At 41.7% G+C, this 24,823-nt stretch overlaps 1 protein-coding gene across 1 annotated transcript in view; it reads left to right on the top strand.

Moving 5' to 3' along the window:
* The window catches only part of Pias1 (protein inhibitor of activated STAT 1), an 89,780-nt gene extending 66,536 nt beyond the window's left edge, over positions 1-23,244 (top strand). The window contains exons 8-12 of the mRNA XM_028752340.1: positions 8,070-8,143; positions 14,073-14,233; positions 16,916-17,046; positions 18,023-18,203; positions 23,034-23,244. Coding sequence (XP_028608173.1) covers positions 8,070-8,143; positions 14,073-14,233; positions 16,916-17,046; positions 18,023-18,203; positions 23,034-23,229 — 743 coding nt within the window. The 3' untranslated portion in view covers positions 23,230-23,244. The remainder of the gene's footprint in view (positions 1-8,069; positions 8,144-14,072; positions 14,234-16,915; positions 17,047-18,022; positions 18,204-23,033) is intronic.
* The last annotated feature ends 1,579 nt before the right edge of the window (positions 23,245-24,823 follow it).

The raw sequence follows: 24,823 nt of genomic DNA, 5'->3' as shown, positions 1-24,823 counted from the left end.
GGCACCGTCTCTGTCCAGCCTCCATGGGGTTACCCTGACGGGCAGTCTTTGTTCTTGCCTTGCATAGTCAGAAAACATAATGGAATTATGTGCTCAACTGTAGCGAAAAAGACAAATGCCACAGAAGAAGGCAGAAGAAGCTTTTGGATTTAACAAAGTAGGCTGCTTGTGCAGGCTCTTGATTCTTCTACACTGCAGCTAGAGTGTCCTAAAGGTCCTGTCAGGAGGGCCTGGATTGGAGTTTCTAGGAACCTGCCCAGCTACTATTACACAGCAAGACTGCCTAATTGCAAAGCTACTGACTTCACATCTTTCTGCCCTGCTGATCTCAGTGAGGGTTTGATGGCAGTTCTACTTTATCTTCCTTGTTGGCCCAACTGAATGAATGAATGGAATGTTAGTTGGATTCTATCAGTGTTAAATATATTGCAGGCTGGGTGTGGTGGCGAACATCTTTAATGCCAGTACTCAGTAGGCAGAGGCAGAGGCAGAGGCAGACAGATCTCTGTAAGTTTCAAGCCAGCCTGATCTACAGTGCAAGTTCCAGAACACCCAGGGCTACACAGAAAGATCCTGCCTTGAAAAAACAAAGCAAAGAGAAATATATTGCAGTTGACTAAAGGCATTTACCTCTATTACCTGTAAAGAAATAGCTTTTCCAAAAATTACGTAGTTAAAATACTATTTTAAAAGTTATGCAAAAATGAAACTTCTTAGGAATTTTTGAAGCATGGACTTCCTTACAATCATATTGGTCATAGGTCACTGTTAACCTGGTAAGGAAGGCCTGCTGACAGTTTTGTTAGTCAAGTCTATGTGTGATGATGTTCTTAGAATATGTTTGTTAGTATTTAGAATTCAGACTTTTCACTGAGAAAATGCATTCTGTGGGCTGGAGAGATGGTTCATCCAGTAAAAGCTCACAACCAAAATGTTAAAAATGAAGTGAGTTCTGTATTTTTATCCGGGAAATTAAAATGAAGAATCTGCTGTGTTCTAGAAATAGCGGGACAGCATTACACAGGACCTTCTCCATGTATCCCAAAAGTTTACGATCTGATTGAAAGACAGACCCAAGTCACTTAGGAGTTATACTTTTGACGTGAGCTTTGAAGATGGAAGACAGGGAACTCTGAAGAGACGCCACAGGGAGTCTAGTTCTCTGTTCTACTCTGGGATACAGAGGACAGTAATGGGAGTTGAGAGAAGAGAAGTTGTTCTTAAGTCCCAGGATATGAAGGGGGTATGTCCAGGGGGAAAGGCCAGAGAAACTAGAGTATAGAAAAGACTGAGTAGAGCCAGGGTAGGGCGGGGAGACTCTGTGGTAGAAGTCCATCAAAGGGTTCTTACACAGAGGAGTGAGACCGTCAGATTTGGACGGTCTCATCATCAGCTAGAAGATGAGCAAGGAGGGGCAAACAGAGAGGAGTGTAGGAGAGAGCATATGTATGTTAGTGTGTTGGGTGGAAGTCAGAGGACAGCTTTGGGGTCTGTTCTCTCTTTCCACCATTGCATGTGTTCCAGGGGCTGAACTCAGGTCAATCAGGGCTGTACAGCAACTCCCTTACCCCACTGAGTATCTCACTGGCCTGTGTTCTCAAACACTGTATACTACGTCCATGGTATTTTCTAAAGTGGAAATGGTGTTTGAAAGGTGAGACTGTGAAGGAGCCAACTGCCCTCCCTCCCTCCCTCTCCCTCAGATGTGCTGTTTGAGTGCACAGGAGACAGTGCTCAGCCACAGCGCCACATGAGCTGGCCACCTCCCTGTCTTCTACTCATGTTTCTAGTCCCTCTGTCTCCTCAGGTGTCTCCTGACAGCTCTACTGATATGTCTTTCTCATACTTTAAAGCTCTGCTGCTTACTGGGCATGGTGGTGTACACCTTTAATCCCAGCACTTGGGCAGAGGCAGGTAGATCTCTTGAGTCAAGACCAGCCTGGTTTGCAAATTGAGTTCCAAGCCAGCCAGGACTAGACAGTGAGACATTATCTCAAAAAACAAGCAAAACCTAAAAAAACCTCTGCTGCGTGTCTGTCCTATTGCTCAGCAAAGAAAGTCTATTGCTCTGTGTACACATAGTGTTGGAGCCCCACAGTTCCCTCTCAGTGTGCTTAGGCAGTGACCACAGTCCTGTTCTTACTGCTCTGGCTAAAGCACTACATGCTTTCTGTATTTGATACCAACCTCTTTCTCTTTGAAATTGTCTCCTCCCTCTTCTGACTTCACCCATCTTCCATCTGTGGACTCTTGGAGAGAAGCTTCCTAATGGTGGGCATGGTGGCCTTTAATCCCAGCAGGGGGAGACAGGTAGATTGTGAGTTAAGGGGCCAGCCAGGGCTAAGCAGTGAGACTCTAGGGGCTCAGGTGGGAGTAAATGTCCCTGGGAATTCCATGCTATTCCACTTTTCACATCCACTGTCTCTGCTTAAACTCATGCTAACCCCCAAATACAAATCCTCGTTCAGGTCTCTCCTCTAGCTTCAGATTCCATAGGCTGGCTGTCTTGAACTAAACATTGCTCTGCTTATTAGAATCAAGAATTGAAGAATCCGGGCTGGGCGATGGTGGCGCACGCCTGTAATCCCAGCACTTGGGAGGCAGAGGCAGGCGGATTTCTGAGTTCGAGGCCAGCCTGGTCTACAGAGTGAGTTCCAGGACAGCCCGGGCTGCACAGAGAAACCCTGTCTCAAAAAAACAAAAAACCAACAACAACAAAAAACCCACAGTCCTAAATGATGTTTTAAAGCATTTCTTTCTGTTATTGGCTTTTCTTGTCTCTTTCCTGGTGACAGCCTGACTTAGTGGCACACAGCTGGTCTTACCATCCTCTTTCATCCTCTGAACTCCTAACACCAGTGGACTAATGGCTTCATTAGTGCAACGTACAGCCCTGTCCATTGCAAAAAACCACCATGTTTTCTCTCACTTCGTCCCTCCTCGGTGCTGGAGTGTTCTCTATGCCTCACACCTTCTAGCTGCTTCTACTGCCAGGGGTCCTTTTCTTCCCAGACCCTCTAGGGTCTCGAGATGCCTGTCAGCTTGGGTGGACCTCACTAAGCAGCTTCTGCTCCCTCTCAGTTCTTCTTGGAGTCCTCACTACCTCACACAGTGCCTTGACACATAGTGAACTCTCACAGTTTGTTGTTACCGTTCTAGTTTGTGACATCACATTTGTGATCTTCCTGCCACAACTTCCCACATGCTGGGAAGACAGAGTGGAGACATGTGCTTCTGTGCTCAGTGATTGCTGTGAACTGATAAAAAGAAATGTAGAGTCAAAATCGGGGCTTCAAAGCCTTCTGTTTTCTGGCCTAGAGTGGAAGGTTAAACTTAGTATGCTTAGTTGTTTTCTGCTCTAAAAGACTGAATTATTCTGAAATTAATGAGGGAGAGAAATCAAACAGTTACGATCCAGAACAGCACCATCTAGTAGAAGAGTCTGAAACAGTTGTACAGTTGTGTGGTAGTCACCAGCAGCGTGGCTGTTGAACATAAATGAGACTCGTATAACTAAGGCACTGAGTTTCAGATTAGCTATTCCAGTTGTCAAGTACAGTCAGTCTCATGACTAACGCTGGTAGCCATAAGAACAGAGATTCATTAGCAAGATGACTTTTATAATAGCTAGCTTTAGTACTACTTTAGTCATGAAGTGGTACGCCTACCACTGCAGACCATAGTCTGGAGGACTAGCCACAGTTCGTAGGGCATAGTTCTTAGTGGGGTGCAGAGCTTTGCTTTTCCTGCCTCCTTGTTATCCAACTGTTCGAACCATGTTGCTTTAAAGGAGTATTTTTCCTTCATTTAATTTCTTTGGCTTTTTATCAAAAGCTGATTGACCATAGGTATGTGAATCTATTTCTGGACACTTCTGTTGGTCACATTTTCAATTACTGCAGCTTCTTAGCAAACCTTAAAAACAGTCTCCCTGCTTTTTCATTTTCAGAGTTATTTTGACTATTATAAGTTCCCTATAAAAAATTATGTTCTGGGAAGTTGGTTGAACATTAGAAAGTTAATCTATAATTCACTTTTTGTGGAAAAAAAAAATATCTCCAAAGATGCAGAAGAGGCAGCTGGCTAAATTTCACATCTATTCCTGATTTAAAAAAAAAAAAACCTCTCAGCAAAATATTAATGGAACAAGAAAGGAACTGCCTCAGTATTACAAAACATTTACAGAAACAAGCTTAAGTTAGTATCATAGTTAATGGTAAAAACTTGAATCTTCTAAGACTGTGACTAAAGTTAGAGTATTGTGCCTAGCGTTACCCTGGAGGTCCTAACCAGCACAACAAGGAAAGAGAAGAGAAAGATGAGAGATGCAGAAATTATTATCTTTATTTGCAGATTATTTGCACAGAAAAAAGCCCCTAGGACTCACTAAAGAAACTGTTAGAACTAATACATGAGTTGGAAAATTTGTGATCAGTATATATAACTGGATTGTATTTATTATTAATCCATTACTGGACAGTGTAGAAATTCAGACAGCTAACACATCCTTAGAGGTGTGTGGTGTAGATCCTGAAAACTATGAGAAACCCAGCAGAAGACCTGAGGTAGATTAAAAAGCCAAGATGTAAGTGGAACAGAAGGCTCAGCATGATTTTATGCTAGTTCCCCAGGTTCATTTAGAGGTCCAGTCCAGCTAAGACCCTAGTAGGGTCTTTGACAGTATCTCTACCAGAGAATGACTAAGTGCATAGCTCCATGGAGAGCACTCACTGTCTTGCTTAGCAGGTGAAAGGTTCAGTCCCTAATTGCAAGATCTGCCTTATTACGGATTTACATTAAGAATATAGTAAAGTTAGTCATTTTCTTCGGTTTAAAAAGAATCCCAGACTTTTTAACCCATGTTCTAAGTAGCTCAGTTGGTAATAAAACTGTTTCTCAGGAAATGTATTTCCGTTCTGTCACTCCTTATAACAGCCTCTGGGAAGATTATTCCACCACCTTTGTAAGGCTGGTTGTGTCAGCATTGGCCAAGGTAGCTTAATAAATGATATTTCTATTTGACACATGCTGTTACTGCTTCACACGCACTGCCTCACACAACCCTTTTTCTGATATTCCAGTACAGCAGATCAGCTAGCCATTCTCCTTCAGGAGCTGCCAGATGGTCCGCCTGTTGACCATGGCCTTCCCCTGCGGCCGTTGGGAGCAGAGATAACTGATATATTGTGGGATAGACTGGAACCCTCAGGCTGGAGCAGCTGAGCTGCTTTCAACTGATACAGAGCCTGCACTACCTCACATATAACATGTATTTTTGTAAGTGTAGGATTGGGTCTGATAAATAGCAAAGGAGAGTCTGTCTGTTTGCTTGTTGTAATAGAAATCCACAAATGTAATTTCAAAAACTTTATCTCCAAGAGAGAGGGAACATGCAAATTATTTTAAGTAAGAATTGCTAGCATTGATTAAATATATTAGGTACTTTAATACATGTTTCATTGGGTTAAACTCATTTAATCCAATGCTGTGAGATAGCTATTCTCATTTACCAGGTTATGAAAAAAGTTACTAAAGTGACTTGACAAATCAGAATTCTGACTTTGTGATTCAAGGAACTGTTGTCTTACTGCCTGCCCAATGTGGCCTCCTCTGTAGCTACTGAGTTTTGATTTCAAGGCTGATACTACACTGTTGCTGCATTAAGTACAAGTTTACACACAGCCCAGTCTGTTAGTGTCCCATTACTGTGTAGGAGGAGGGTGCTGCTGGCCCAGTTGGGAAAGGCATGCAGAATGGATGGTGTCTTCCTCAGGAGTCTCTAGAGCGAGTGAGAACCAGGAGGATAAAAATAGAAAGACTGGGAGGGAGAAAATAGTAGAGGCACTGGCTTACCTGCTTATGGAGTCTGAGAGTTCCACAGGGTCGTCTGCAGGCTGGAGACAGGAAAGCATGACTGAGCACAAGTCCAAAGGCTCAGAGAAACCAATGATGCAACTCCCAGCTGATGGCTGCAGAGCCTTGGGGTGCTGGGGTGAATACTGAGACCCAAAGGCTGAGTTCCAGCGTTTCTTCTCTTCTGTCCTCTCCACGTGCCAGTGTCTCCCTTACACATTGAGGGTGAACTCAAATGCCAGTGTCTTCTCAGACATCCTCAGAGACACAGTTATTTGTTGTTTCTGGGGAGTGGGGAGTTTTTGTTATTGCTATTTGTGATTTTGTTTTGTCTTGTGACTGGGGTCTCATACTGTAGCCCAGGCTATCCTAGAATTCACTATGTAGACCAGGGTGGCCTGGTCTTATAGCAGTCCTCCTGGGATTACAAAGACACTTTGCCCTGCTAGTTAAGTTAGTGTTCTTTCAAATTATTATATAAAGAAGGATTAGCTAAGGTTGGATAAATAACTTCCTAATTTATATTTGTTGATATTAAAGTGTCTTGATGGCTCTATTTTCCAAACTAAAGTCTAGAGGTCTTAGGGGCCTTTGGGGATATTAAAGTCAGCCTAAGAATAAGAAATACATACAGACTTTGAAAACTTCAGATTTCCAGTCTACAAAATAACTTCTTAGTCTGGCATCAGAATCTGTGGAGCTTTTTAAACCACCCATTCATGTCCCTCTTCCCTAGTCTAATGTGATCAGTTACAGAATAGAATGTTCCAGATGTAACTCAGATGTGCTTCTATGTTGAGATTCTGTAGTGTGAGACAACTCCTCAGTAGACTGACCAAAACTTGTCCATCTAAAAATTCCAAACCACACAGCATGATCACATGCTTCATAAAGGCTGGCTTCTTAGTTCTGTCGGCAGTCAGCATCCAGACATCTGCTTCTCAGTCTGTGCTTCCCGTGTTACCACCGCGGTCATAATCATTGTTCAATAGCTCTGAAACTGTAGTTGGGTGTGCTTACCACCACTCCACCTCAGGCTCCTATGTATAAGCTTGTTAGAATATTTTCTCTGAACATTTCCTAACTCAGTGTTGGTTCCTGTCATCAGAGGTGACTGCTGCTACAGGTTTACACATGTTGTTTTAGTCAGTGATCTATTGCTGTAGAGAGACACCATGACTGAGGCAACTCTTACAAAGAGAAGTGTTTAATTGGGGGCTTACTTAACAGTTTCAGAGGCTTACTCCGTTATCATCATGGCAGGGAGCATGAAGGGCCCATGCTGGAACAGTACTGAGAGCTAAATCTTGGTTTATTGGGTGGGGGGGACGGACAGAGAGACAGAGACAAACAGGGCTTGGCTTGGGCTTTTGAAACCTCAAAGCCCACCCCCAGTTTCACGCCTCTTCCCATAAGGCCCTACCTCCTAATCCTTCTCAAATATTGCCACTCCCAGGTGACCAAGCATTCAAATATCAAATATATGAAGCTGTGTGGGCCATTCTTACTCAAATCGTCATACATGGGAAGTATAGAGTCTTTTATAGTAAACTGGGGAATAAAAGAATAGCCATGAAAAGTAAAAGTATTAGTACCCCTTCTTTGAAAACTGTAGAAGTTGGAACTGAAAAGATGTAGAGTATCTGGTGTGGCTTCTGGGTTTAATGTAAATAACATTAGCGGAAAGAGGCAGATGTACTTGCTAAAGACAACTACAGGTAAATGACTCAGGTACATGGACTTGTTCTTTTATAATTTGAAAGTAAAGTTAGTATGGTTATAATGTTTTGTTCACTTTCTGGCCATGCAAACTTTTTTTTTTGTCATATTCTTTATTTCCTTTAAAATAAAAGATTGCAAATTAATCATAATTTTAAAGAAAATCATTAGTATCTTTTGAGTATTAACTAAGAAAGGCCAACCATCCCTGGAACACAGAAGCTGCTGTAGGACCAACTCCCTGTGGGCCGTGATGCAGTACCAGGGCTTTGCAGGAGCTTCAGCTAGCTACAGAGTAAGGCCCTCCTTCCCTTGCTTACTGTGAAGGGCAGAAGCCATGTAACTGCCCTTAGCTTTCCAGACAGGTGATTTGGAAGATCATTGTTTAGGTTATTTTTAGGTTGTTAAGGTTTTAAGTTTTAAGCTTCTTTGTCAGTGTTATATTAGTAATGTTTTTAATAAAGTTGTTGTACTGTTTTCTCTCCAATGCATTTCAGTTAAAGAGAAGTTAACTGCAGATCCAGATAGTGAGATAGCTACCACCAGCCTACGGGTTTCGCTGCTGTGTCCAGTAAGTGTTTGCTAATGCTTGCCTTCAGTATATACACTTGTTTCTACTGAGTGTGAGGATTCTGCTTACTTTAAGAATCTCCCATTCTACACTATCAGAGTTTATCAAAATGGAAAGACACTGAAGCATAGGACTGTGAGCTGAATAACTGTAAAGTGTGCCTTTATTCACAGTGTGTGTTATCTAAATTCTGCCTTCAGTAAGCAGCAGTTCTCAGGTTCCAGTTAGAAGACCAGAGTGGGGGTGCTGGGGTGTGTCCATACTCCACTAATTCAAACAGGGCGTTGCTGGATAAAAACGAAGCACAGTCACCCACATCACAATTTAACCATTTTGTCAACAGTAGCTATAAGAACCCACCATTTAAAGCCTGTGCCAGCCCGCTGTGGCACATGCCTTTAATTCTAGCATTTGTAGGCAGAGACAAGTGAATCTGAGTTCAAGACTAGCCTGGTTTCTGTATCGAGCTCCAGGATGAATTTGTCTTCAAAAAAATTAAAAACAACAACAAACACAAAATAAAAAAATGATGCTATTCCTAGTACTACACACACACACACACACACACACACACACACACACACACACACACACAGCGCACCAGGCCTGAAGACCCATGCCTATGATTCCAACACTTGTGGGGATAGGGCTCAGGCAGATGGATTACCATAAGTTCAAGGCCAGCTAAGTTACCATAGCAACACCTTATCTTAATTTAAAAAGAGGAGGAGGTGAAAGGAAATTCTGTTCTACTTGACTGAATTCCTTACACTTATAGAATTAACTTAATACTTATAAGCCAGAAAGGGAAGGAACAGTCATTTGAATGAGACAATTTTAAAGTCATCAGATTTTAACCAAATGATTAAAACTATAAGCAAAATATTGTGTTGAAGTTCATTTCATACCTAATGTGTTGGTGACAACCCACTAAGATTAGGGATGGCAGTTGAATATTACCTTTATAGGAAAGAAGGTGAAGATTAATAATAAACTGCTGACATTTTGGTTAATCAAGTTAACCATATTCAAATGTATAAAGAACGAAAGGACACTTGTCTCCTGATTTGCCTTGACTGTTCAGGAAGGTAGTGTCATTGAAAGCTTTCAGCATCGAGATCCTGCTAACCTAAGAGGTTGGTGCTTTCTTGTTCTTTTAAGAAGCAACAAGTTTTATAAAAACTTAAATGTTACTTATCCTTTACCTTAGCCTAGTATGCTTACTAAGCCTTGCCTCAGATATCAAGTCATCGGTGTATGGTTAATTCTGTCATTCCATGTTTCCTAAAGCCGGGTCCCTCCCTACTCTTTACACACCCTTATGGCCATAGAAGAGACACAGTGCAGTTAGCAGCCACTGTGTCCTTTTGCCATGGCTGTGCCATCCGTTCTGTGAGCAACTTCCCTTCTGAGGCCTCTTTGTAGTCTGTCTTCCTTAAGAAAAGTATTATTACTATTATTAAAACTTCTTCAATAACCAGATAAATGTTAAAGAATCATAAAATTGGTTCAAGATCAGGAAAGTAGGTGAGGAAAAAAACTTTAAATAAAATCATTTAAAATAACATATCTCATTCTTTGTCTCCAAACCCTGACTTAACCTATTCCCTTCTTCATGGTTTCTTGCTGCTTCATTTCATTGTAAAGCCCCAGATGAGAGGATTTGATAAATTTAGAAGACCACAGAAGCTCCATTTCCCACTTATATCACTAGAGGGGTCTGTGTCTCTGCATTCCCATCTTAAAAGTGTTTACAGCTGCACTAATGTGTAATATTTAGAACACTGAACAGTCACACAAAGTGTGTTCATATGGAGAAGCAGCCCGCTGTATGTGGCAGCAGTTTTAGTCATTCGGGGGGATTCAGGTGCTTTCCCCATGTTACTGGGAAATAAGGATCACATTTTGCTTCTGAGCCAGCTTCTAATTTGATGTCCCCCTGTGCTCCTCTCTCATTAGTTCAAACAATTTCAGCAGTTCATTGTAAATTAGCATCTGCTTTCAAAATTCAGATTATAAAAAAGCTACTATGTGTAATATATAATTACAATATGTCATGAGTTTCTATTTGGCTAAAGAGATAATTCCCCCTACAGTTATGCCAGAATAGCAAGGCCATATATTTTTAGGTATGTTTTTGCTCAAAAATAAAATACAGTTGTGATAGCTCATCTATATATCAAATTTATGGAATCATAAAAAGAGATTTGTTCTTTGAAATATGTAAATATGCTGTCTGACTGTGCATTTCTATTTCTCTTTTGTAATATGCAGAGCTCAGAATAAATGAGTTTCTGTTATTTGTGTGCCATTTAGCTAAAGGCAACAAAAATAATTAAAATGCTTTTTCTCTTTGAGGATTGTCGGTTCTAATTTATTAAGAACAGAGACGGAAATGTTGAGAAGTCAGATGTGAGCTGTTCCACAGACTTGTAAACCCAAACACAGATCATTTAGAGTTGATAGAAGAGAGAAAATAAACTAGAAATTTATTTTATGAGTACTTATTAGTATAAAAAAACTAACGAGATTTTTTTTTAATATCAATCAGACTTTCTTATTATACGAAGAAGTACATGTTGTCATGACATTGTAGACGCCTGCTGATATAAGCGCCTTTATGACTAATATTTTTCTCATGCAGTGTCATGAGCTGTAGCACGGCTGAGTAAAGTCAGCCTCACTAGAAAACATGGGGGACTTGTTTATGTTTATCTGTCGATACTGCAGAGACACCCGTCTTATCCTTCAAAGGGAAGAGAACTAACTTTGTAATCAAAAAAAGTAAACGTACTTAGAGCTTACACCTTCTGACATCATATTAGAAACAGTGGGTGCCTGTTTGTCTGGTAGGCACTTACATCTAGTGGTTGATTTTAAAACGAGAGATAAGAGGATTCTTCACATAAGTGCTGTGTAATGGTTCTTTGAGATGGCATTTGTGGTATAGCTACAAAAAGGCCGTACATTTGAACATGAGCTTCTGGTTTCTTATGCCATTTATAACTGTCATTCCTGTTTACCTGTCAGTTTGCTTTCAGACTGTAGGTCACCTTGTCAGTGAAGCTCACCAGAGGATTGTTCTCTTGCCTCTGTGCACAAAGGGCTAACAGAACAGCTTCCTGACACTCTTTACTGAACTTATGATTCCATTCTTATGATTCGATTTCCATAAACATGTGAAAAAAGGCCAGAGAGCAAATTAGTTCTGGCAATAGAAGACCCATTGCTTGTTTGCCATTATCTACGGCATTTATTAATCCATCAGCAGTTTCCAAGGTGTTCACCCTTTTATTTTTATATACTTTTAGTGGAGAGCCATTTGTTTGTTTTTTTGAACTACAGGATCTTATTGCCCAGTCTGGTCTCAGACTCATTATTCAGACGGAGAATTACCTTGAACAGCTTCCCTTTCCAAGGGCTGGGATTCCAGAACCAGATCTGTGAGTCACAGTGCTAGAACTCAGGTGGCTTGCTTGTTAGGCAAATATTGTACTGACTACATCTCAGCCCCAAATTCAGTTTTTATATCTTAAATTAGACCTTAACTGTGAAATGCAGATTTCCACTGGCTGCTTAATATTCCATGAAGGAAGCATAGGCTGAGAGTTGAATGGGGGCTCAGTGCTAGCATATCAACTCCCTGCCCTAGAGCTGTGGGTCCCCCCTTGATGCTCATACAGACAGGAAGGAAGGTGGCAGGATCCAAGCAAAAGCCTAGGGCTTTATTTACACTTTGAAAGAGATAGTTCTTAAAGGCTTTCCTTTCAGGTGCCTTTATTCCTATAGTCCCCAGTGTCTTCACATCTTTCAGACATAGTTTCTCCTCAGACTGCTCGCATGCACAGCTGACAGCTTATCAGTACAGGAGACTATTATCCCACACTGTAGTAAGTACTTTTCCAAAGGTGGGGGCAAGGACAGAAGTCTGACGTGTTTTCAGTAGGAGATACACAAAGAAATGAAACAATAGAATCTTGTTCAAGAGCAGAGCTTCGCACAGAGAAGGGCACTCTCACTTTACTCCTGGTCCTCCTCTCTGTGCTTTGAACATGATAATCGATGTTCCTCCTGGCTTAAGTTGTTAGCATGTTTGGAGTACTGTTTAAATTCTTTATCACTACATCTGGTGGAAGTGGAGAGGAAATGGTGCTACTTTCTAGGTAGAAAAGGAGGCCCAGAAAGGTTAAGTGTCTTCCCTAGAAGCACAGTAAATCATTGGAATCAGAACAATAATTTAGGACCCTGTGACGGTCGGTTTCCTTGGTAGACAAGGAAATTACACGTTTCCCTGAAATTTTTCTAAGCCAAGAACCTTTTCCTCTTTTAACTCAAAAACATATGGAAAGTCTTTTTCCATGAACTTAACAAATAACGTCATTATAGAGAGTGAGTAGCCTAGAAAGTGAGTAGACTGCCCGCTCTGCGGCCGTCGTGGGCTTGGAAGCCCTGTAGTGGTGATGGAGGGAGAGCGTGATACAGTCCTCCTTGTGCAGGTCCTCAGCAGTGTCCCTGCCTTGGGCCCAAGCAAGCAGTGTAGGGTTAAAGAAGACCTCCGCGTGTGGAATAGCGTCAGCTTGTGTCGGCTCAGTCCACAATTACTGGGCAAGAAAAATGTCCCCAAATATACTAACTGATGTCTGAGAGCCGGGGGCTGTTGGCTTTATGACGCTGCCCAGTGGGGAGAGCGATTCCCAGTGCACATCTGTCTTCAGTGCTGCCCCAGCCATTGTACCTCACACCATGGAGGATGTGGGTGAACGATTTGGGCTTCATCCTATGACCTGAGTAATCATTCAGAGACGAGATTAGAGTCCGTGCTTACCTCTCTGGCTTCTTTTCTCTAAGTAGATGGTTCTTAACTTTTTTCAGGTCAAAGACTGATTTAAGAGAGTGAGAGTGTGAGAGAGCTAGAAATGCAGCTCAGTGGGAAAGTGCTCGCCCAGCAAGCATGCGGCCCCAGGTTCAGCACCCGCTCACAAGCGCTCGCACACACACCTGTGAGAGCACATTCAAAGGGATGCAGACATTCCCAACAAGAAACTCGCTGTAGTCAGTAGATGGTAGTAAATAGCTCTTATGGTAGACTATCCATAGTCACTGTGTTTGATATCCAAACATATACTGTAGTACTTAAACCTTCAGGTAGGTTTCTCAAAAAAAAAAAGTTTTATTTTCTTCCGTAGTAGTGAAACACACACATAGAGCATGCTTTTTATATTAACATTTGTACTTTTTAAAAATTAAAATGTAAGTATAACATTTTCTCATTTCCCTTTACTTTTTCTAATCTCTCTGAAGTACCTCCTCCCCTGCTCACTCCCAAAATCACAACCTCTTTTCTTTGTTTTTACACACACACACACACACACACACACGTTTGTGTGTCTAATGTATGTATGTATGTATATACACACAAAGACACATATGCCTAAATATATAAATACAACATCCTCAGTCCATATGATGGACTGTTACTTGTAGGTGGATAATTTCAGAGCTGGTCATTTGATGCCTGATAACCAGTTAGGGGAATTAGTCTTCCCTGGGGAAGAGCGTTTCTTCTAATCTCAGCTTCCTTCAATTGTCTCTACATAGTTCTTTGTCTAGGAGTGGGCCCCCATGCAGGATTTTCCTGTAGTATGTCTGTGGTATTACCCTTATTCAGGTCTCTTTAGACAGCCATGTTGCTTTAGTATCAAAAGCTCCCCTAATGTTTCTAGGAAATAGTCTAGGCAAATGTCCTGCTTCTCTGGCTCCTACACTCTTTCTGCCTCCTGTTCATGGCATTAACTGAGCCTTAGGTACAAAGGTTATGAACACAACACACTTTAAATCACAGTACATGCTTATTGTGTTTCGGGAAGTTATTATGACAGCCTAAGTTTTCAACAACACACACTGATATTGACCTTTCCCTTTCTTAAAGCTTGGGAAAATGCGACTGACAATTCCCTGCCGGGCACTTACCTGTTCCCACCTTCAGTGTTTTGATGCAACTCTTTATATTCAGATGAATGAGAAAAAACCAACATGGGTTTGTCCTGTCTGTGATAAGAAGGCCCCATATGAACACCTTATAATTGATGGGTATGTATGTTTATGTATCTCTTCTTGTCTTAGTCAAGTGTGTTACCATGCGGCTTGAGATGAAACCTAGATAGAGGTCATTTGTTTCAAAGATATTTGTTTATAGAATTTTCATTATTCTAGAAATCAGTATGTAATTAAAAGTGAGTAACCAGTATTGTAAATACTTTTCATCTTTTAGGGTTAAAAAAACATTTATTTGGGAAGGTACATTGTGAACATATGGAAGACAACATTGCAAAGTTGGTTCTTTCCTTCTACTGTGTATGTTTTAAGGATCCAACTTGGGCTGTTAGGCTTGGTGGCAGGAACCTTTCCGCCATTTTGGTGTCCTTCCCCTCTTTAAAACATTTTTTTTAAAGTTTTTCTTTTAAGATTTATTTATTTATTTATTATATGTAAGTACACTGTTGCTGTCTTCAGACACCCATATGAGGGCATCAGATCTCATTGCAGATGTTTGTGAGCCACCATGTAGTTGCTGGGATTTGAACTCGTGACCTCTGGAAGTGCAGTCAGTGCTCTTAACCGCTGAGCTATCTCACCAGCCCTTAAAACATTTTTTAACATTGATTTTATTTATGGGTGTGTGTAGTCTGCTTGCTGTTGCTGTGAAAACACATGCTTTTTTCTTTTTTTTTTTTCAGCACCGTCTGTTTATTATTTTAAAACAGTAGTTCTAAGCAGACACTGTGTGTGTGTGTGTGTGTGTGTGTGTGTATTGAGTACATCTAAGGCCAGCAAAATGCATTAGGAGAATACATGTTCAAATTTTGAGATTCTGGCTAATTCAAACACATCCAATAAATAAACAAGCAAACAAATAAACAGCGTTTGGCTTAGCAGTTCAGAGCTGCACTGCTTTTTTTTTTTTTTTTTTTTAGATTTATTTATTTTATTTATGAGTACACTGTAGCTGTCTTCAGACACACCAGAAGAGGGCATCGAATCTCATTATGGGTGGTTGTGAGCCACCATGTGGTTGCTGGGATTTGAACTCAGGACCTCTGGAAGAGCAGTCAGTGCTCTTAACCGCTGAGCCATCTCTCCAACCGCTGCACTGCTTTTATAGGTCACCCAAGTTCAGTTCCCAGCTCCAGTGGATCCGATGCCCTTTTCCGTACTCTATGTGCACATACACCCCCCACACAAACACATAATTTAAACAATTTGTAAATAATGCAGTTTCTTTTCCGAGTTGGGCTTTGTAGTAGAAGCTTGGCTTCTGTCCTGTCCACCAAGCCCTTGCTCTCCATTGTCAGGGCTCCCTGCCCAGGACAGCCAGCTTACAGCAGTTCCCATCGTTCTGCTGCTGCTTCTGTTTTAGCCCCGTCTTTTCCCTTCTGTGTCTCTTTCTCCGTCCTCACCACTGCAGCACAGTGCGCAGCAGTTCTTGTCAGCCATTTGTCTATTGGTTCTGACCTGTTGATATTTGGCTGTGAGTCTGCCACTCTCCTTAGGTTTCTGTTTGCCTTTTTGCCACTGAACAAGAAACAAGGAAATAGATTGTGAAAGGGGAGAAATAAATCCCTCCCTCCCTAATATTTCTAGTATTCTTCAGCAAAGCACTCAGCAAGACAGTTTATTTATAGTATATGAGAAAACATAAGAGCTTTGAAGGCAGTAATACACGGAATTGAATGTATGTATCAATAGACTTACAACCCAAAGCTTTAAAAATGTCGAGTCTCGGAAGAATATGAGTAAATAGTGTTTCCTTTTGGATTTTTCAGAAATGAAATGATAACTAACTTGTAAATTTAGATTAATAGTAATATTTTGCCAGCTCTGTATGGAATATATTTTAGTTCTTCCTTTTCTTATAATACAGATCTCTCTCACTCTCTCAAAAGCAGAACAGGAAATAAAAGTCATTTTAATAAAATTTCTGGTTTAGTTTTTACATAAATTTTGATTACATGCTATTAATAATTTTTAGTCTTTGGTTTCATTTAATATTATGGCTGAGTAATTCGGCCACAATGAATTTCTTGCACTCCTTATAAATATTCTTTTAGTATCAATGTATTTTGTTTGGATTTAACTGTTGGTTGGACATTTTATTTACATATACGTGTGTGTGTATGTGTGTGTGTACCTTCAGTTTATCAAATAAGATCTTGTGAGCAGTTTGCAAGCATAGAACATAAAGTATAAAGAAAAAAGCTGAATATATATAAAGTCACCACCTAGAGATAATTAGTGTGTGCTTTTATTCATACACAGAATCTTGTTTTGAGATATGTTTTTCCTTAACCATCTTAGTTTTTGTGGACATTTTTCTGTCTTTAGAACTCTTGGGGAGATAAGGCACTTGCTGCCAAGGCTGACAACCTGAGTTTCGTTACTCAGAACCCACAGGTAGAAGTAGAGAACCAACTTGTACAAGTTGTCTTTAGACCTCCACATATGCACTGTGGCACCTACCCACCCATATAACACAAACTAAAATATTTTTAAGTTGTCATTTTTTTTCCCAAGCTACATGACATCTTTACATAAACGGTCCCCAGTTAGCGTCACTGTTTCCCATTTAGCACACGTGAGAACAAATGTAGTCTGTCTGCTCTGCTTCCCTTTCTTCCATTGACTTCTCATGAAACACAGACAGTCTAAGTGTCCTGAGTTCTGGTTCTGGTTCTCACTTCTCTTCACTTAAAACATGTTCTGTTGCTGATCTAGGTTGTTTATGGAAATCCTGAAGTACTGTACAGACTGTGACGAGATACAGTTTAAGGAGGACGGCTCATGGGCTCCGATGAGGTCAAAAAAGGAAGTGCAAGAAGTCACTGCCTCCTACAATGGAGTCGACGGTGAGTGACTTCCCATGGCCCCGGGTGGTTGCTGCTGTGCTGCACGCTGGTTTTTAATATTGGGATGCAGACTGTTGAAATTACTGAGCAGTACAAATAGCTCAATAAGTCTTAGGTTATTGATTAAATGTCCACAAATAGCAGGACTCCTTTTAAATCAATGTTTTTGCCAGCCTTAAGGTTTTATGGTGCTAGAGTTGAAAGCAGTCTTAAGTCACTTTGAAAGTCATCGTTCTGAAGCACCTGCCTTTTTAAAAGTTTGAATGCGTTTGCCTTTGGTGCAATGTAGTGAACAGTGCTTTTTTCCTTCTTTCTTTTCTTTTTTTTTTTTTTTTTTCATTTAGTTTTGTTTTGTTTTAGACTTTGAAGTCTCATTTTTTTTTTTTTATTCACTTGCCTCTGCCTCCTGAATGCTAAGACCAGAGGTCTGCAGCACCGCACTCAGCTGCTTTTTCCTTTAAACATTTACGTTTATGTGTGGATACATTTGACTTTTGGTGTTTTGTTAGCAGAGGACCAGCATTTTCTAGGTATTTTAGATGCTGTATAGATAAACATGTAACACACAGTCCTGCTCTAAAACTACTCTTATTCTAAAGTAGATATAAAAGATAATTTTTTTAAACAAGATTTCTCTATGTATACAGCCCTAGCTGTCCTGGAACTCACTATGTAGGCCAGACTGGTCTTGAACTCATAGAGAGAGATCTTTTGCTTCTGCCTCCAGAATTCTGGGATGAGTAAAGGCTTTAAGATATCTTTTTGATTATTCTAATTCAAAGTGACTTTTCAAAATAATTCATTAACAACTAATAAAAAAGCCACAATTCTCAATGCAGTAAAGCAGAGCTACCTTACTGCCTTACTCTGTTCTCATAGTGTTGCTTTGCTAGACTGCTGTGCTCGCCTGCAAGGACACTGAGGGAAGGGGAGGACTGACATGTTCTAATCTTTTGTTCTAATCATTCCCACACAGGATGCTTGAGCTCCACATTGGAGCATCAGGTGGCTTCCCACAACCAGTCCTCAAGTAAAAACAAGAAAGTCGAGGTGATTGACCTCACCATTGACAGTTCATCAGATGAAGAGGAAGAAGAACCCCCTGCCAAGAGGACCTGTCCTTCCCTGTCTCCTACATCACCACTAAGTAATAAAGGGTGAGTGCTGCTAGGACCTTTCCAAAACACTCCTGTGCCAAGGAGGTAAAGATTGCCAGGTAAACCATTGTGTCTGAGAACAAAATGCAGACAGACCTCCCAGGGACGTGGCATTTTTGAGGAAGTAAAGTACTGCTCTCCAAGAGTCTGTATAGAGGACTCGTCATGTCAAGAGAAGTTTCCGGGCCTAGAGAGATGGCTCAGCAACTCAGAGTACTTGGTGTTCTATCCTCGGTTCCCAGCACCCACATGGCGGCTCACAGCTGCCTGTAGCTTCCGCTCCAGGGGATCTGACAATACCATCTGGCCCCCAAGGCTGTACGTTCCCTCACACAGTTTTTAAGATGATTCTGGTGCATTTAGTAGTTCTGATGCATGTGAGGATCACCAAGAATCTTTTTTTTTTTTTTTTTTTGCATTTGACCAGTTTCTTTTGTTAAGACTGTTTTATTTGTGTGTATGTGAATGTCAGAAAACAACCTTCAGGAGTTGCTTCTCTCCCTCCACCATGTGGGTCCCAGGATCAAACTTAGATTACCAGACCTCATAGCAAGCGCTTTTACCTACTGAGCAATCTCACTAGCCCTCATTTAACCAATTTTTGATTAATATTGTAAATAAACTTGCTCTTGGACCAGGTGTGGTGGGATACACTTTTTAATCTCAGTACTTGGGGAGGGCAGAGGCAAATGGATCTCTGAGTTCCAGGACAGCCTGGTAAATATAATGAAACCCTATCTCAAAAATAAAAGAGGGGGCTGGAGAGATGGCTCAGCGGTTAAGAGCACTGACTGCTCTTCCGGAGGTCCCGAGTTCAAATCCCAGCAACCACATGGTGGCTCACAACCATCCGTAATGAGATTGGATGCCCTCTTCTGGTGTGTCTGAAGACAGCGACAGTGTACTCATCAATAAAATAAATAAATAAATATTTAAAAAATAAATAAATAAATAAATAAATAAAAGAAAGGGGTGGGGGGGAAGGAAGGGAAGGAAGGAAGGAAGGAAGGAAGGAAGGAAGGAAGGAAGGAAGGAAAGAAAGAAAGAACGAACGAACTCTTTCCCTATGTCCTCTCCTCATATTTGAGGTGTGGCTGTCATTTCAGGATCTGTTTACAGTCATTGTCCAGTGTTAGTCTGGAGTAGCCATCTTGTTGGGGTGTGTACCACATGAGCAGGTGACCACTAGCCTTTCCCAGTAGGCTTGTTCAGTGTAGATAGTACATCTCTTCTGTGAACTCTGACTGCTCTGCCATTCTGCTGACCTTCGTGACCAACCAGACTCAGACAGAACAGTGCACATCTATCTTATTTAGTGCTTGGGAAACAGGGCAAGACTGATCTTCTCTGAATGGGAGGAGGTCCATTGAAATGCCTTTCCCAGTTCTGCCTGGGTCAGGAACCACAAAGGATTAGACTTCATTTTTTGCCTGCTTACAGGTTTTAGAACACTGGCTAAAAACTGGAACCTGTTAGCTGTAAAATTCATTCAAGTAGAGCACTTAGAGTGGAAAGCTGAGCACACCGGGTCATTCAGTTTGGCTGCAGACATGTGCAGGAAAGAACTGCACTGACTCGGGCTTTCCTGACTTGTTATGTTTCCCAGGAGCCTTCCATCATGTTGTGCCACGGGGCTAGAGTTTGTGGCACATGTTCATAACCCTGTCATTCATAAGGCTGGGGCAGGAGGACTGTGTAGGGCCACCCTGAGCTAGATGACGTCCTGTCCAATAATGATAGTAGTCATAGTCGTGATGGTGACAGCGATGATGATGATGATGATGAGTGTTCTGAAATACCTAGAGACCCAGATGGAATGCTTGGGTGACAAATCCTATGACACAGGAGGGACAAAAAGTGACCTTGGGTCTGGATATCTGCAGGAGATCTTAGAAGCAGACTCCCACAGAAATCAGGAGACAACTGTATTGTTATATTTTTTCCCATAATTGCAAAATTAATATACTTTCTTTTGGGCTGGAGAGATGGCTCAGCGATTAAGGGCACTGATGGCTCTTCCAGAGGTCTTGAGTTCAATTCCCAGCAACCACATGGTGGCTCACATCCATCTGTAATGAGATCTGATGCCCTCTTCTGGTGTGTCCGAAGACAGCTACACTGTACTCATGTACACAAAATCAATCGATAAATCTTTTTAAAAAAATACTTTCCTTTGAAAAAAAAGATACTTTCTAAAAAGTGTGTAAGCGCTCTGGAGTTAGTTGTGTGGCTGTCACAGTCGTCACATGTGAACTCTGCAGTATTTTTACTATCTGAGTATATTTTCTCATCAGGAAAACTTGGGAGTCTTTAGAAATCTTAATATTTTTTCTTTGAATATTTATTATAGTTCTTTCCAAAATAGCTCTGTTTATTATGTTTGGAAAATTATATTAGTTGCATTAACTACTTCCCTGAATTTGCCCATGATAAATTGAGCCTAAATACAGCTCTACAAATGCCAGAGCCTTCTCTGTGGATATGTAGATAAAACCTGAATGTCTCCAGCATTTTCAAAAGAATGTCTGTGTCCTCATTAGGCCGACAGGTTGTTTGCTGCTGTGCATTACAGTAAGGACATACGCTTGAGAGCAGTCACGATAGAAAGACAGATGGCTGTCCACAACTGGAGAGTCAGGCACTGTCGCACCTTGCTGAGTGTTCCCATTCACCCAGAAGTTCCATACTGTTTGCTAGACTGGGGTGTTTGTGAAGGCTAGAAGTCGACTGCTTTCTCCTATTACAGTCTCTTAAGCACAGAAAAGGTCACAGCTAAGAAACATGGCATTTTCTATAGGTGTAAGAGGTTTACATTTACATTGATTGGAACACTTCCCTGTAGCACCCAAGAGTGTCTTATGCTTAGTGTCCCATTCAAAAAAGTATAGTGCATACTCATAACTAAGATTCTGTTCCTGGAAATTTAACCTTGGTGTTGTTTGAAGTACTCTGTACCATTAAATTTGTACCTCCACCTGCAAGTACGTGACATGGAGTAATGGAACTAAAAGAAAGGTCTGGGGATGTGGTCCATTGGATAAAAGCATGAGGATTCCCCAGACTCCATGTAAGGCCAGATAGAGTACCATGTATGTCTAAGTCAAGAAGGCAGACGAGACAGGAGAAGCCCTGGAACTCATAAGCCATCTGGCCCAGCATATCCATAAGCAGTGTAGGGATAGGCAGGGCCTGACATGGGAGGCTGTGTTCTGCCCTTTGTGTGTGTGTATGCCATAGTACCTGTGTACTACAGCAGTGCACAAACACACTGCACATTCGGGGGGAAGATGCCTGTGTTTTCCCTTTCTCGTTACTTGTTTTCCTCTGTGCCTGTTAGCCTTTTGCTGTTGGGGTCATGTGGAGTGGTACATAAACCTTCCTAGGACTGTCATAACTCTTTCAAAGTCAGCTCTTCGTTTCTTTATTCCTCCTTTTTTCTTTTGTTTTGTTTGGGGTGGGGTTTTTTTGTTTGGTTGGTTTAGTTTGGTTTGTTTGTGTTTTGGCATTTTGAGACAGGGTTTCTCTGTGTAGCCCTGGCTATGCTGGAACTCACTCTGTAGACCAGGTTGGCTTTGAACTCAGAGATCTACCTGCTTCTGCCTCCAAAGTGCTGGGATTAAAGGATTGTGCCACCACAGCCTGGCTGTCCTTTTTCCTTAAGGGAAGGAAGGAGACAGATTTGACAACTAGCTGATAAAGCCTGTCTATGCTTTTCTGGAGTTTCTGTTTCCCTTCAGTTCAACCATACTTTCTTTCTTTTTTTTTTTTAATTATTTATTTTTTTCTCAAATCGTAATTCATTCACACAGGGGTTATAAACACAGAAAGGCAGGGTGTGGGGAAGGGGATCAACCATTCTTTCTTAATACCTCTCTCCCTCCTTCATACTTTGGGACACTTTGGTGCCTTGTTTCGATGCTTTGATTGGCTCCAACAGCCCAATTATACAGATAGCTAACCTAGACATTGGGCGCCCAGAGTTCACTTTCAGCAAGCTCGTAAGTCGGCTTTCTCCTCAGTGCTCAGCTTACTGCATTGCCCTAGCTGTCTCTATTTGTATTTTCCTTACCAGGGTATCTTAGTCAGAGTCTCTATGGCTAAGATGAAGCACCATGACAAAAAAGCAAGTTGGCAGGGAAAGGATTTGTTGGCTTACACTTCCACAGCACTGTTGATCATGGAAGGAATTTGTGACAAACACTCACACAGGGCAGGAACGTGGAGGCAGGAGCTGATGCAGAGACCACAGAGGAGAACTGCTTATTGGCTTGCCCAGCCTGGTTTTGTTTTGTTTTGTTTGTAATCAATCACTAGTTAAGACAATGCTGTACAAGCTTGCCCAGTACTACTGAGGCACTCTCCTGCTTGAGGTCCCATCCTCTCAGATGACTGTAGCATATGTCAAGTTGACAAAAAACTTATCCAGCACGAAGAGTATCTCTAGATTTCTCACTATCTACCCCATTCAGCACCTACTTAGAAAGGCCCAGTTTCCTTTGTTGGGAGTACCTTCCACCCATGTCTACCATGGTGACTCAGCTGTGCGTGGCTCCTGCATTCTCAAGAGTGGAGGATGGTGATCTTAAGGACTGACTATATGGGCGGTATGAATGGTCATACCATAGCATCTCTCTGATTCTCCTTAGAGTGTCTGCAAACACTGCAACAAGCCTAAACTAGTTCTTGCCATTTGCTTTACTGTTTGTTTGGATTTTTTGTTATTGTTTCTAATTTTTTTATCATAAAAAGTAGGACTTATTGTGGGATACAGTTTCATTTGCTAAACTACTAAAATGACTATTACATTTTCTGAACATTTCTTTCCCACAGCATCTTAAGTCTTCCTCATCAAGCATCGCCTGTGTCCCGCACCCCAAGCCTTCCTGCTGTAGATACAAGCTACATCAGCACCTCCCTCCTCCAGGACTACAGGCACCCTTTCCATATGACGCCCATGCCTTATGACTTACAAGGTGAGTTCCTGCTCCCTTGCTGGGTCACACAGGCTGAGGACTGTCTTCACTGAGTGTGGCTGCAGGCTGGGGATGGGAGCCCAGGGGAGAAGTGAGTATGGGGGGACATAGCTTTGGGTCTTCGTGGCACTTCCTCAGCAGCCAGCGCTCACTGCTCTGGGATACTGGGGTAGTAGTCTTGAGGCACTGTGAACTTCCCAGTATTCCATAGGCTTTTGGCGTACTTCCTATATGTGGCCCTCAGGTTGATGGGAGTGAGTGTTGGGCTTTGTTCTTTGATTATGGCTGCATGTAACAGATACTGTGTGTGGCTATATTGTATTACAAGAGATGGACTTACTGGGTAGCCCTGGTTTGGGCCTGGAGCTCCCTATATAGTAGACCAGACTGGTCTCAAACTTGCTGTCATCCTCCTGCCTCTGCCTTCTAAGAGCTAGGATATTAGGCATGCACTGTATTGTGGAGGTGCTGCATACCATGGCACACATGGAGATCTGAGGACAGCCTGCAGGAATTCATTCTCCTTCCACCATGTGGATTTTAGGGATCAAACTCAGGTCATCAACTTTGGTGACAAGAACCTTCACCCACTGAGACATCTTGTCAGTGTTGTTTTATTGTCTTATAAGTAGTGACAAATTGAGACACTTGAATTTTTTAAATTTGTTTCTTTTGAACCTTACCCCCCCCCCCTTTTTTTTGAGATAATCTTTCTGTGTAGTCCTGGTTGGCCTCGAACTCATAGATAGCCACCAGCCAGCATATACTGTCATGCACAGACTTATCTTTTTTTTAAAAGTTTGATATGTTGGTACATCCATTGGTATCTCAAAAGGAAATTCAGCTATAGGTGTATCGTTATGGACGAATCATTTAAATCCCCAGAGGCTGGGTCCTCTGAGCAGGTCTCTCGACAGCTGTCCTTAGCTCTTTGCACACGTGCATCACTGTGGACAGCTCCTGGAGCCCTCCCTTCTGCTGTGGACAGTTGCCAGCACGTGACGTTACCGTTGTCTAAGTTAGGAAGGGTCTGCCTGCAGCCAACACCTCAGATCTGACCGCCTCTTCCTCCTGACTGTTAGGATTAAGGGCATGTACCACCATGCCTAGCCATACAGACACCCTTGGGTTTTAATCTGGACTAGATGACAGGAAGTGAACACTTTGACGAGGAGAATTAAAAGCTTTGTTATAATTTGTATGGCTCTTACCTGTAAAGTCAACCCAAAAGTCTTGAAAGGTACTTCATAAGGCATAAGAGGCACTTGTGTGGAGTAGATTAGATTCAGAAGTCGCTTAAGGGCTAGGAGTGTAGCTCAATGTGTAGAATGGTGGCCAGGTGTGCATGAGATGATGGGTTTGATTCCCAGTACCAGATGAACTAAACATGGCAGGTAGTATGTGCTTGCAGTCCCAGCACTCAAGAGGTGAGCACTTGATTAAGAAGTTCCAAGTCAACATAGTTTATGGCCAGCCTGCTCTACATGAGATTCCATCTCAGCAAACAGACAGGCAAATAATAAATAAATAAATAAATAAATAAATAAATAAATAAATAAGTGGTTACTTATGGAGATTAAGTAAGAGCAAAGTATTGTTGCCAAAACTTGGGTTTTGCCCTTCATAGTTTGCAGGTGGACATGCTAT

The sequence above is a fragment of the Grammomys surdaster genome, unplaced genomic scaffold (genome assembly GCF_004785775.1).
Source record: "Grammomys surdaster isolate TR1022 unplaced genomic scaffold, NIH_TR_1.0 125896, whole genome shotgun sequence".
Taxonomy (NCBI): domain Eukaryota; kingdom Metazoa; phylum Chordata; class Mammalia; order Rodentia; family Muridae; genus Grammomys; species Grammomys surdaster.
Note: the sequence above shows the minus strand (reverse complement) of the source record. Positions and strands in the feature narration are given on the sequence as shown.